Source organism: Euprymna scolopes, chromosome 35 (assembly GCF_053919585.1).
Source record: "Euprymna scolopes isolate OS-2025 chromosome 35, ASM5391958v1, whole genome shotgun sequence".
In the NCBI taxonomy this organism is placed as follows: Eukaryota; Metazoa; Mollusca; class Cephalopoda; order Sepiida; family Sepiolidae; genus Euprymna; species Euprymna scolopes.
Window position 1 is genome coordinate 26669440 of NC_136516.1, and position 13011 is coordinate 26682450.

The 13011-nt window shown below is 37.3% G+C and overlaps 1 protein-coding gene and 1 pseudogene across 1 annotated transcript in view; one reads left to right on the plus strand and one right to left on the minus strand.

The window, feature by feature from the left end:
* Positions 1 to 2980: 2980 nt before the first annotated feature.
* LOC145259753 (serine/threonine-protein phosphatase with EF-hands pef-1-like) overlaps positions 2981 to 13011 on the minus strand; it is a 101431-nt gene continuing 91400 nt past the window's right edge. Inside the window, exons 14-16 of the mRNA XM_080117466.1 lie at positions 10897 to 11054; positions 8528 to 8609; positions 2981 to 3211 (exon numbers count right to left, since the gene is read on the minus strand). Of these exons, the coding sequence (XP_079973592.1) occupies positions 3033 to 3211; positions 8528 to 8609; positions 10897 to 11054 (419 nt within the window). The 3' untranslated portion in view covers positions 2981 to 3032. The remainder of the gene's footprint in view (positions 3212 to 8527; positions 8610 to 10896; positions 11055 to 13011) is intronic.
* Positions 4577 to 4723, plus strand: LOC145260059 (U2 spliceosomal RNA; annotated as a pseudogene).

Sequence of the window (13011 nt, forward strand, 5' to 3'; positions counted from 1 at the left end):
CAAAATCCCACCCCCACACTGTAGAGATCTCTAGATGTAAAAGATCTTTCTGCTCCAGTAGTTTCTTCCCCAGAACTGCTAGACTTTGGAATTCCATTCCAGGTCACTGCTTCCCCAACTGTACTGACATGCATAAGTTCAAGTGCAACGTGAACCAACATCTCGCTGCCCTAATGCCTACATAGTACCCCAGTAGATGTTTCCCCTGATAGTAGCCCCCTACATTAAAGTGGCAATGTGCCTTGTTTGGGGTGAAAATGTAATAAAAATAAAAAAAAAATCACTCTGCTGCTCCAGTGGGTATCTCACTGCTGATGCAATCCTCTATCTGTATAAGAGTCAGATATGTTAAAAAATGGAGCACCATTGCCATATCTGGGCAGGAGCTGCGCAGCGCACCCTATCCTACCTTGATAGAATTCAAAATCGGCTTCGAAATCTAGTAGGTGATGCCCTTTTCTTTTTCCTGCAACATCTTTCCCACAGAAGAGACATTGCGAGCCCATGTTCTATCGTGTTTTCATCTGAGCTCCAGTCTATGGTCCTCTCTTGCCAAACTTTCACAAAAATCACTCAATTAGCTACAACCACTATGAACGGTTTCTCTCCCCACTCTCTACCTGTACCTAAATCTAAACGCAGATTCCATAACCAAAGCTTCTTTTCTCAGAAATGTCTGCATTTTTTTTTTTTTTTTTTTACTTGATTACATTTAAAAAAATTATTCTAGCAAATTAATTAACAATTTAATAAATAAAATATCGTAAAATCTGAATTTAACTTGAAAATACGACGGAAAAAAAAATAGCTTTTTAAATTTAGTAATCAAGTAAAAAATGAAATTTTATTTGATTAAATAATTCGAAATAAAGAAAAATTATTTTTGTTTTAATTTAAATTATTTTTATTGTGCAACTATTTATATCAGTTTGAAATAGGTTAAACTTTAAAAAACATTGTTAATGGCCGTTTCGGTAAAAAAAAAAAAAAAAAAAAAAAAGAAAGAATTAAATAAGATTTATTAAATTGTTAGGTGAAAGTACAGAATAGTCACAAAACATTCTTTAGTTCTCATGGACTCTTTGTCTCCCTGTTTCTACTTCCATAAGTCCACTGATGTCAGCCCACTGCCACGAATTCGGAATAAAGGCATGTGAGTGAGAAAAAGCGAAAATAGAATCAGGGAGATATCAGCTACATGAGAACCAAATAATCTCAAATTCATGACCAATTTTCTTGATGATAGTCTTATGTTGCTCGTTCGTTGGAATGACGAGGGCCATTTGATCATCCTGTGGGGGGGGGGGGAAGAGTCATCATCGATGAGTGTGGATATGGCAGATAAGCCCAATCTTTGTTTGAAAAGTTCTATTGCAGTGAGAACAGGGAATCGTAGCAGATGTCGAGGGCTTCAAAACATTGTCCTTTCTGCGCTTGTCTGCAGCAACTTTTCGGTTACTTTCATATTTGCAGGCACCGTCATGAACAGTGGCCCGCCACTTGCCTCTATCTAAAGCTGTCTGCTCCCATGATGACAGATGAACGTTGCCTTCAGGGTGTCTTTAAATCGTTTTCTCTGCCCGATATGGGAGCACTTGCCATGTTGGAGCTCAGCAAACAGAAGATTCTTGGGTAGTCTGTAGTCTACCATGCGAGCTATACGACCAGCCAAACGAAGCTGAACCTTCAAGATGATGATAGTAAAAGAGTGAAAGACATTCATAACTTCTATTGGATATCACTTCCCCCCCCCCTCCCCGTCGGCATCATATCATTTTATACCAAATTTGTGCATCAAATAGTCTTCCGTTTTTTTTTTGTTTTGTTTTTTTTACATGGCGGTCACCACTTATTTTATCAAGGCCTGGAAGCCACTCGGGAATAAGGGTTAATGCGTGTACAGTAATCAATGGGACAATATCGTAGTAATCATTAGTATTGGAGATTTGATAAAGTGTCTTATTTAAGGGGGCGGTTTATCAGGAATTTGTTTATGTTGGACTTGAAGACATCCAAGTTGTAGTCAGGTGGGGAAACAGGCAAACGGAAGAGAGTTCCACAGGCGTGCACTCCTAAGAAAGAAGTTCTGGTCATGGAATCTACGTTTGGATTTAGGCACAGATAAAGAGTGAGGAAAATTAATGACAGTAGTTTCAGCCAGACGGGTGTTTTTCGTGAAAGATTGGCGAGGGGGGACCAGAGATTGGAGCTCAGACGAGCACTTGCCATGAAAATAATGATAAAACAAAGACAGGCTCGCAACGTCTCTTCTGTCGGTCATGATGTCATGTCTGTCAGACGGATTGCTATTTATTTGCCTGCTTTTTCACAGCCTCAACAACAAAATTATTTTTTTCTTTTAAAATAATTCTTTGGGGTTCACCATAATTCTTGCAATATGGTTTAGTTTATTGAATAAATAATTAGCGGAAGGAGAGAGAGGAAAGAATGAGGAGTTAAGAATGACTTGACGACATTCATCCAGCACCCCAAATGAATGCAGACCACACCACAGTGGCCAAGATAGTTATAGACATCCAGTCCTGGGACCAGTAGTATACACTGTAGATCTGTGGAACGGAGATAGGCTTGACGTTGGCTTTCATGGTGAGTAATGATGGGTTTAGTTGGCTTCCCGGGTGTTTTTGCCAATCTTGGAATTGTTTTGGAGCTATTGCTTTGTGGATGAACTCTTGTGGGCTGCAGCATGCAGCATTGATGATCCAACGAAGCCTTCTCTTTAAAAGAGCTTTGTGCCAGCAGACCTGCAAAATTCAGCAGAGGCAGCATAGATTAAACACTTCTAACCTTTTGAGATCCGCAACTCTCATCGACCAGGTCTTGTAGCCCTAAAGAAGGATCGTTTGATAAATCCAGACTTTTGTGCCTAATGTGATCTCAGGATGAGACCACAGACAGGGTTGTAGGTGACTGAAAGCAGGTAGTCAAACCGATAATTACAGACAAGACATAAGAATCATTTATAAAAAATTTAAAAAGAAAAATTTTTTTTTCTTTTATTTCCGAAATTCTTACACAGATTTCCTTGAAATTCTGAAAGCCTCAAAGAACTCGTTAATATCAATCATACCATCTTTGTTGAGATCCAGACTTTTAGCAAGGTCTGGGATTTCGTCTTTGTTGACATAAAACGAGGTGTTCTCCATCAGGATTACAATCGATTCTTGAAATTCTTCCATTGTAATTGATCCTATCAAAAGTAAAAACATTCTTCTTGAAATTAAACTGATACTTTAATAGAAATGATACTGAAAATATGAAAACATATCCATATTAGTGTTGGGACGATTAATCAGTATCAGGAAGTAGAAAAGTCAGAACTTTTGGGGTATCGGAATCGGAAACTGAAGCATCAGAACTTTTGGGGAATCGGAAAAATCAGAACATTACTGGGTATCGGAATTGGAAAAATTGGTGCTTATTTTCCGATGCTAGAAACGATTCCTTGAATTATCATTTCTTTTTTTTTTTTGATTTTGGTTAGAACAAATTCGTCCACTGCTCATGCTAATTATAAAATAATAAATATTTATTGATTTTTAAACTAAAATCTATATGTCATCCCCAACACAAGTCTATTTTTTATCTGAAAGAAGATATCTGCACCTTTAACGTGTGTGCTTATGGTAATTTTGGAAAGACTAGTAACTCTATAGTTAAACATTTGGAGATTATAAAGAATCGGAATCGGGAAAAAATAATGCAATCATCTCATCACTTCCATATATATATATATATATATAGAGAGAGAGAGAGATAAAGCACTTTGCTGTGTGTGCACATGTGTAAGAGTTCGTTTTCTATGGACTCCAAAATGGTTTGGCAGATTTTTTTTGAAATTTCGCACAAATTTACTTTATATGTCTGGGTATGTTCTTAGGTTTTGTACTGGAATACTTTCTATAAATATTGATGATCGAAAAATCCGATTAAAGAAGGAACAGTCCAGTTTTGACCAAAGTTAACAACCTTATACAGCCTAACATTACTGCTGACTGTTTTCCTCTTACCTACAGCCTTGATCTTTTCAATATTAAGTTTAATAGTCATCGCCTGTCTTTGCAGCAATCATCTTTCATTCTTGTTAGCTCCTTACATCAAGTGGCTTCATGCCTTGTCTCGAGTGACCCCCATTAAAAAAACGAATTTTAATCTTCAAGATTCACACCGGTTTTGGAGAACAAGGTTCGGTTATTATGAAATCAAAATAGAACAAAAAATTGCTGCCGGTGCTTGGGACTCTGGGATGAGCATCACGAAACAATGCCTCATCCCTGAAGCTGACCCTTTTGTAGATGTTGATAAATTAGAAACGTATATAGAGGATGATGAGAGGTGGGGGGGGGATTAAGGAAGTCAAAACACACAAGCAAAGACCATACGTGGCGGCAGCCTCACATATAAGACTTTGGTCAATGTAGGGGCAACCCTTCATACCAATTGTCACTATCCAGCTCCTCTACTCCCCGGGGAGTTGGTCCCCATTTCCCCTTCACTCCTCACATTAAAAATCGGCCTTGTGCCTAATTTGCTCAGTGGGGGAGCAAATAAATACCCCTTTTCTTGGCCTTTTGGCCAAGATCAAAGTGTAGTATCTGTTCCGGCAGATACTGCACTTAAGATGATTTGTACCAGTCAATGGAGGGGAAACCCTCTATACTGGGACAATTATTATTTTTGGTAACCAGAGTGCCCCCTTTTTGCCTACTTTTGGGGGAGCTGGTTTTTACCTCACATTAAAAACGGCCTTGTGCCTAATTTGCTCAGTGGGGGAGCAAATAAATACCATCTGTTCCGGCAGATGCTGCACTTAAGATAATTTGTACCAGTCAATGGAGGGGAAACCCTCTATACTGGGACAATTATTATTTTTGGTAACCAGAGTGCCCCCTTTTTGCCTACTTTTAGGGGAGCTGGTTTTTACCTCACATTAAAAACGGCCTTGTGCCTAATTTGCTCAGTGGGGGAGCAAATAAATACCATCTATTCTTACTACATGCTGTACTTACGTTTGTAACTTTTCCTTGGCCACATGGCTAAGATCAAAGTGTAATATATGTTCTTAACAGATACTGCACTTATGTTAGTAACTTTTCCTAGGCAATGCTAGGCATTTTTAGTTGCATGCAAGTCACTCCATCGGTCGGTCTGTAACACATTTACATTTTTTTTTTTTTTTTTTTAAGCAAGGGGTATGGAGTAACATTTTTGTCCCCCGATTTATCAGAGGGACCTATGTTTTCAATGGGTCCGTCTGTCCATTAGTCCGGATGATTGACGGATAACCGTCCATTAGTTTTTCTTGAAATTTTGTCACAAATTATATTTTAATATATAAATGTGCATAGTAAAAAATTTTTTTTTTTCGAAAAATCCTGTTTTGCCCGCAGGGGCTCAAAAGGGGTAAAAAATGGCCAAAAATGACACTTTTTGTCCTGTGATATTTGATCCATCCATTAGATTTTTCTGAAACTTGCCCAAAATGTGGAGGGCATTGTTCTTAATATAAATTCAGTGTGGGTGACTCTGGCAAAAGTCTGGTTTGCATCCCCCGGGGACTTTTAGTGCTGAAAATGCCCTTTCTTCTGCCATGTTTTTCATATTTCTCAACAAAAACTTGATATGTATGTCTATATAATGCTCTCCCATGTTGCTAAATGTAAATATACATGTGTTAAGGTGTGAAACTGCATAGTTTGTCCATTGTCACTGGTATTCGGCATTCAAAGTGGCTCATCAGGGGTCAAAAATTTACCAAAATTGCAAAAAATGACACTTTTTACCCCATAAATTTTGACCTATCCATTATATTTTTCTGAAACTTTTCCAAAATGTGCAGGGAATTGTTCTTAATATAAATTCAGTATGGGTGACCCTAGCAAAATTTTGCTTTGCGCCCCCGGGGACTTTTAGTGCTAAAAATACCCTTTTTTTCATATTTCTCAATAAAAAAACTAGATATGTATATCTATATAGTGCTCTCCCATGGTGTTAAAATTAAATATACATGTGTTTAGGTGTAAAACTGCATAGTTTGTCAATTGTCACTGGTATTCAGCATTCCAAGGGGCTCATAAGGGGTCAAAAATGTACCAAAATTGCAAATAATGACACGTTTTGCACCAATAAATTTTTACCTATCCATTAGATTTTTCCTAAACTTGTCCGAAATGTAACTTTTCCTTGGCCACATGGCTAATATCAAAGTGTAGTATCTGTTCTTAACCGATGCTGCACTTGTTTGTAACTAATAAGTAAATGTGTTACGGACCGATCGACCGACCGACAGAGAATTTTTTTTTTTAAAATGCATACCACAGAATAGTTTTTTTAGTCATGTGCAAGCAACTCTATAAGTCACTCAAGTCGATCGGTCCGTAACACATGTACTTTTTATTTCTTTTTATGTTTATTATACCACTATTTATTGGTTTTCGGTGTTCCTGAATACAAAAATAACGTTTCAAATTCCCTAAATCAAATAATTTTTGTGATATAAAGTGGGGATCACTTTTCTGTATTAATTTAATGTAAAATGATCACCTACTTTACAACCAGTCAGTCTCAAAGCCATTCAAGTCATTCTCCAGATCATTCAAGTTGTTTTTGAAGGATTCCAGTCATTTTTTAAGCATTCAAGTCATTCTTAAGGTCATTCAATTCATCCTTAAGTTCATTAAAGTCATTCTAAGTCATTTACTTTTTATTTATTTAAGTCATTTCAGCCCATTTTTCGGTCATTTTAGTTTATCTTTAAGAATTTCATGTCAATCCTACATTCACGCATTCATTCATTACACGAGAGCACGTGACTAATGGCTATTGGCCTTGTTATGGAGCAATTCTGGTTTCTGATTGGTTGGTAGCAGAATGTGAATTAATTTGATTCGTCAGTTCCTAGTAGCATTGTTTATAAATAGAATCTCCCAACTGTGAGGGACCATACCCCCTCATTAGTTAAAAAATATTGCAACAGAGTTGATTGGCCAAATAAAGAATTTCATGATATACATTCAACAACACAACACATTTTGTGGATTTAAGAGATTTGACTCCAAGTATGTTTTGATATCGATAACAGACACATATTTTGTGGCCAAAAAAAAAAAACAACAAAAAAACATTTAACAAAAAGTCAGAGAAGTATTGGAATCACAAGAGGATTATCTTTATGAATGAAGTCGAATTTTACCTAAAAGTTACTGTTTTATCAGTTAGGCCCGAGACTTATTGAGTGGTCTGTTATACATTTCAAATTTTTTTTTTTTTTTCAACAATTGATTTTATAAATTCGAACAGCAATTAAAAAATTCCTAAACTTTAGTTTAATTATAAGAATTGTTTTGTTTTCTTATTAATTTTCCAATGGAACTTCTGGCCTCTGAGACTCTGCCGTTCCCGCACTTGGGCTGTTAACATGCCACTGTTCTCTCAGGAGGTTCATCCCATATTGTACGCAAAACTACCAGTTGAGAAGTCCATGGAAAGGCACTAGTCCTCTGCACAAATCTTTATCTGCTTGAAATTCAAAGTTCCTTCAATAAGTTTCCAGACTGTTTTTTTTTTGTACAGGCATTTAAAATTGCTGTAGACTCTTAAAAATTTAGTACGTTATTGCTATGCATCTTGTCTTGAGATAACAGACTAATTTTTATGATTTCAGCTTCAAATGGAACAGCTACAGCAGGAATTGGAATACACCTCACTAAAGCCCGATTGTCACAGCTGATGAATTTCAAAAATGCAATCTGGATGTGAGGACTTTAGAAGAATGATATGCAATGAAATTCTTTTTTAAACTTGGAAAAAAATGCCACAGAAACGTATAGAATGCTTCAGCCTACTTTTGAATCATCTTGCATGAATCGAGCATCAGTTTTGGCATAAGAGATTCAAGGAAAGCAGAGAGTCTGTGAAGGATGATGAGAGGTGTGGGAGGATTAAGAAACTCAGAACACCAAAGTTGATTGGCCAAATAAAGAATTTCAAGGCTAAAGATAGTGTGATGTAAGTATGGACACTGTACACACAATTACTCACGAGGAACTAAAGATGCAAAGATTTCTGTGAAATTTTTCCGAAATGTAACTCCATCGTTGTCACAGACTATTTGACCAAGATAGTTATCAAAACAGTTCCTCACTCTCCCTATAGTCCGCACCTTATTTCCTGTGACTTTTGATTATTCACTAAAGTCAAGGAAGACCTTAAAGGCTGTCGTTATTAGACAATTGAGGAAATGAAAGAGGTTGTGATGAGGGTCATTGACACGCTCACACAAGAGGACTTACATGGGGCCTTCCAGAAATTGTTGGAACGGTACAACAAGTGCATTGCAGCTGGAGGAGATTACTTTACAGAGGACTAGAGTTTCATGGGTGTACTATCAATAAAAGTGTCCGTACGGAAAAAGTCTGGAAACTTATTGAAGACACCTCATATTGTACGTCAGCGCATACTTTGCTATTAAGAAGAAAAAGCAAAATGAAAACAAATCAATACGCACCAGAATTGTCCTTGTCCATCACTCGGAAAATGGTCGACAAAGTGTCTTTATTCTCGTAGAGGATGTTGTGCAGATTTAATTCCTGCAAAAAAAACAAAACAAAAGTTTAAAAATCTAATTGCATCACTTTTATACTTACTTCTGAAAATTAAAATCAACGTGTTATAGGTATAGCTTATATATATATATATAGAGAGAGAGAGAGAGAGTTGTCAAGTTGATGGGGTAGCAATGGGAAGCCCTCTGGGTCCAACATTGGCCGATATTTTTGTACTTTTTTATCAGTTTCTAAAACCGACGATGTGCTATTTCCGTTATGTGGATGACATTTTTGTCATGTGTTCTTGTACGGAAGCTGAGGGGTTGTTAGAACAATTAAACTTACTTCACCCTGCATTCACGTTTACTATTGAGAGTGAGGTTAATGAATTATTACCGTTCTTAGATGTTCTAGTCGAAAGGTCTGGTATGAGTTTTATTACCAGCATATATACAAAAACCACTTTCACAGGTCAATACATTAGCTGGGTTTCGTTCTCCCCTAAAATCAGAAAAATAAATCTGATTAAAACCAGTGCTTCAGTACTAAACTAGATGCGGAATTCCAAAGCACGACTGCGATCCTTTTGGCCAATGGTTATCCTTTACACACAATTGAAAAATGTGTAAAGGATAAAATCCTGGTGTTCAAAGGTAGAACCTTTGTGGGGCCTCAAAAATGTCTTATCTATGTGAAGCTCCCGTGGATTGGTGTCAAAAGCCAGGAGTTTTCAATAAAATTTCTACAGTCGTTTCACGTTGCTATTTTGCAAATCAAATCGTGTTTTGTACACAAAATGTTTTTGCCTCCTTTTGAAAGGATGGTATCCCTACCACTCAATATAATTGGTGGTTTATCGTTTTAACGGTCAGTGTGAGGCTGACTATGTGGGGCATACAATTCAGCGTTTGGAGGTTAGAATTTCCCAACATGTCCCCCCCCCTTAATACGTAGGCACAAAAAATGGCCAACATCCAGGCGTGTACAGGCTCATAAGTAGGCCCTCTGTGAATATTTATTTCAGTGCCAGATCTGCATGGGAGAATACACTACAGCTACATGTAAACTTTGTAACAGCGATGAGTAGCAGTTATGGCCCCAGAATCATGATGCATACTTCTGTAACATACTTTTGTTAATGTATTTTTTTTTAACCATACCACGGACTGCAACACTGGTGACTGGAGATTTGCATGACGTTTTTCATATGAGAACTTTTATTGATAGTACACACATGAAACTCTAGTCCTTTTCAAAGTAATCTCCTCCGGTTGCAATGCACTTGTACCATTCCAACAACTTCTGAAAGGTCTTTTTGTGTGAACATGTCAATGACCCTCGTCACAGCCTATTTCATCTCCTCAATTGTCTCATAAGGACAGCCTCTAAGGTTTCCTTAGGGAAGCAATCACAGGGAGCAAGGCCTGGATTATAGTGAGAGTGAGGAACTGTCTTGATGCCCATTTGGATCAAATAGTCTGTGACAAGGATGGAGTTGTGGGCAGGGGCATTCGCACAAATCTTCCACATCTTCAATTTCTTGTGAATAATTGTCTGTACAATTTCCACCCTTACATCAAACTATGCACTTATTGTCTCTATAGACACACGACGGTCCTTATTCATGAAATTCTTTATTTGGTCAATCAATTTTGGTGTCATTTCCTTACTCCTCCCACACCTTTCATCATTCCTCATAGACTCCCTGCCTTCCTTGAATCCCTTATGCCACTCAAAAACTGATGCTCTATTCATGCAAGATGGTTCCAAAATAGTTTGAAGTATTCCATACGTTTCTGTGGCATTTTTTCCAAGTTTAAAACAAAATTTTATTGCATATCATTCTTCTAAAGTGTCCTCACGTCCAGATTGCATTTTTGAAATTCATCAGCTGTGACAATATGGCTTTAGTGGGGTGTATTCCGATTCCTATTGTAGCTGTTCATTTGAAACTGAAATCATAAAAATGGGCCAGCTATCTCATAAGGTGTATAGCAATAACATACTGACTTGTCAAGAGTCTACGACAATTTTTAATGTTCGTACAAAAAAGTCTAGAAACTTATTTTTATCTTTTATTTAACTTCACAGATATAATTCCTAATGTAAAAGTTACAAGTTCCTAACACAATAGAAATAAACATGTATTGCCAGGGTAAAACAAAAACAATGCAGAGGTCAAGCGACACTGGCTTTTTAGATTAGAGCTTCTAGCTGCAATGAGTGAACAAACGAATGTTTTGTGAACGTTTCTTCATCAATTGAAGGATGCCTCAATACAGAAAAAAAGGGATTTTTCTAATCAAAATCCGAATCAAATCAGCCTCACCTGTTGGTCAGCAAAGGTCATTTCATTAAAAGTACTCTCATAAATGATCTCTTTCTCCCGGTCCATTTCGGCAAGCATCGGCTGCATGTGTCGCCATGGCAACGAAATGTTCATCACTTCATCCAAGACGTGACACCAGTCTTTAATGGAAATGCTTCCTGCAAAAAAAATCAACACATTTCTAATTATCGCACGCAAAGTTAGTTTACACCAAGGTCATCCCTATAATGTAATGTAGCTGTTACACGAATGTGTTCGTTACAGTTCAAACCTCTCTCGGGCCCCTATGTTGTACAGTACCGCCGTAAAGGAACAAACAAACAAAAAATAAATAAATCTGAATTGTTTTTTTTTCTGTTTTAGCAAAAGGCATTTATTACGAATACTTTCCAAACAATGTTTCTTGTTTTTTCTAACTGTACATTTTGTCTGCTATGAGATTAACAAAACCCAGCTGACACTAGCTTAAAAGTCTCTTGCTACCACCATGGGTTCACCGGTCCATCTTCTGTGACTTGTGTCTTTCTTTCTGCTCCACTTTTTTTTTTTTTTTTTTTTACACAGTGATCACCACTTATCAAGGCCCGGAAGCCACTCAGGGATAAGGGTTATTGCAAGTACATTACGTTAGTGTGGAGATTTGATGAAGTGTTTACTTAATAGGGCGGTTCATTAGGAATTTGTTAACATTGGACTTAAAGACATCCAAGTTATAGTCAGGTGGGAAGCAGGCAGACGGAACAGAGTTCCACAGGCGTGCAGTTCTAAGAAAGAAGCCTTGTTCATGGAATCTACGTTTTGATTTAGGCACAGATATAGAGTGGGGGAAATTTTTCACAATGGATTCAGCTAGACAGGTGTTTTTCGTGAAAGATTGGCGAGGGGGGACCAGAGATTGGAGTTCAGACGAGCACCTGCCATGGAAATAACGATAAAACAAGGATAGGCTCGCAACGTCTCTTCTGTGCGAGAGAGGTTGCAGGGTAGAGAAAAGGGCATCCCCCACTAAGCTACGAAGTTTATTTTGGACTCTGTCAAGGCAGGATAGGCTGTTTTTAGTTTCGACTTTACATATCCATCTATTTCGATGTGTACTTCTCTTCGACCACATATTGACTTTTTTTCTTTTGCTTGTAATTTACGTAGTGCTCAAACCAAACTGCTGCTGTCTTCATTAGCCATCTATCGTTCGGCTGCTGCTGCTGATATTTTCACAAGTGCTCATAAGATAAGAGGGCAACAGATCTAGCATCTGGAAAGCTTTACTGAAGGCAAATATTCCATTCAGACGACATATATCTTTTTAGCTGCTAAGACTTCTGCAAAGTGGTTCCTGGCATTGCTAGGGCCTATTCATTTGGACACTTCCCTTTTTATGGGAAGTTGGTTTTCCCCAACATCTTGGGGAAACAAACAAATATGCAGAAACCTTCAAGCTTAACTGGCTTGAAGCCAGAATTAACTGCGTGATTTCATTCCGCTATGGCGTGATGTTTGACCTAGAAAAGCAGTCGTTCATTTCAGCACTTGCACATTCTTTAACCCTTATTCACGAGTGGCCTATAGGCCTTGATAAGTGGTGATTCCTTTGTAAAAAAAGAATGAAAGATATACAGGGTGTCCGGAAAGTTACTATACAGTCTTATTGTTTTATTGTATTATATTTGTATTAATAGTTAATATTTATTTTTTTTACAGGTTTATTTAACCTTGTAAGACTGTATAGTAACTTTACGGACACCCTGTATAGGGGCATGCGTACAAAAATGGAAATGAATGAAACATTGAGAGAATAGAAGGGTCACCAGTTCACAATTGTTAACTAAAATATAAAGAGAATTTTGTAAATGTAGAATAGAGAAAAAACGAAATTTTCTAATAACATTTTTATATTATAATCTTATAACAATATAAAAGTTATTTTCAGGTGGTAAATATTCATTTGTGCAAACTCGTGTTTGATGAAGAAAATTGAGGCAGTAGTCACAAGACTTAGAAATGAGTATCTCAATATGTTCATAGCGTGAATAATATGCAGATGTGAGTATTTGGAAATGTGGTACTGTGTATGTGTGTGTGTGTTTACCTTGTTCTTATTTTTTTATTTTTTTTTAT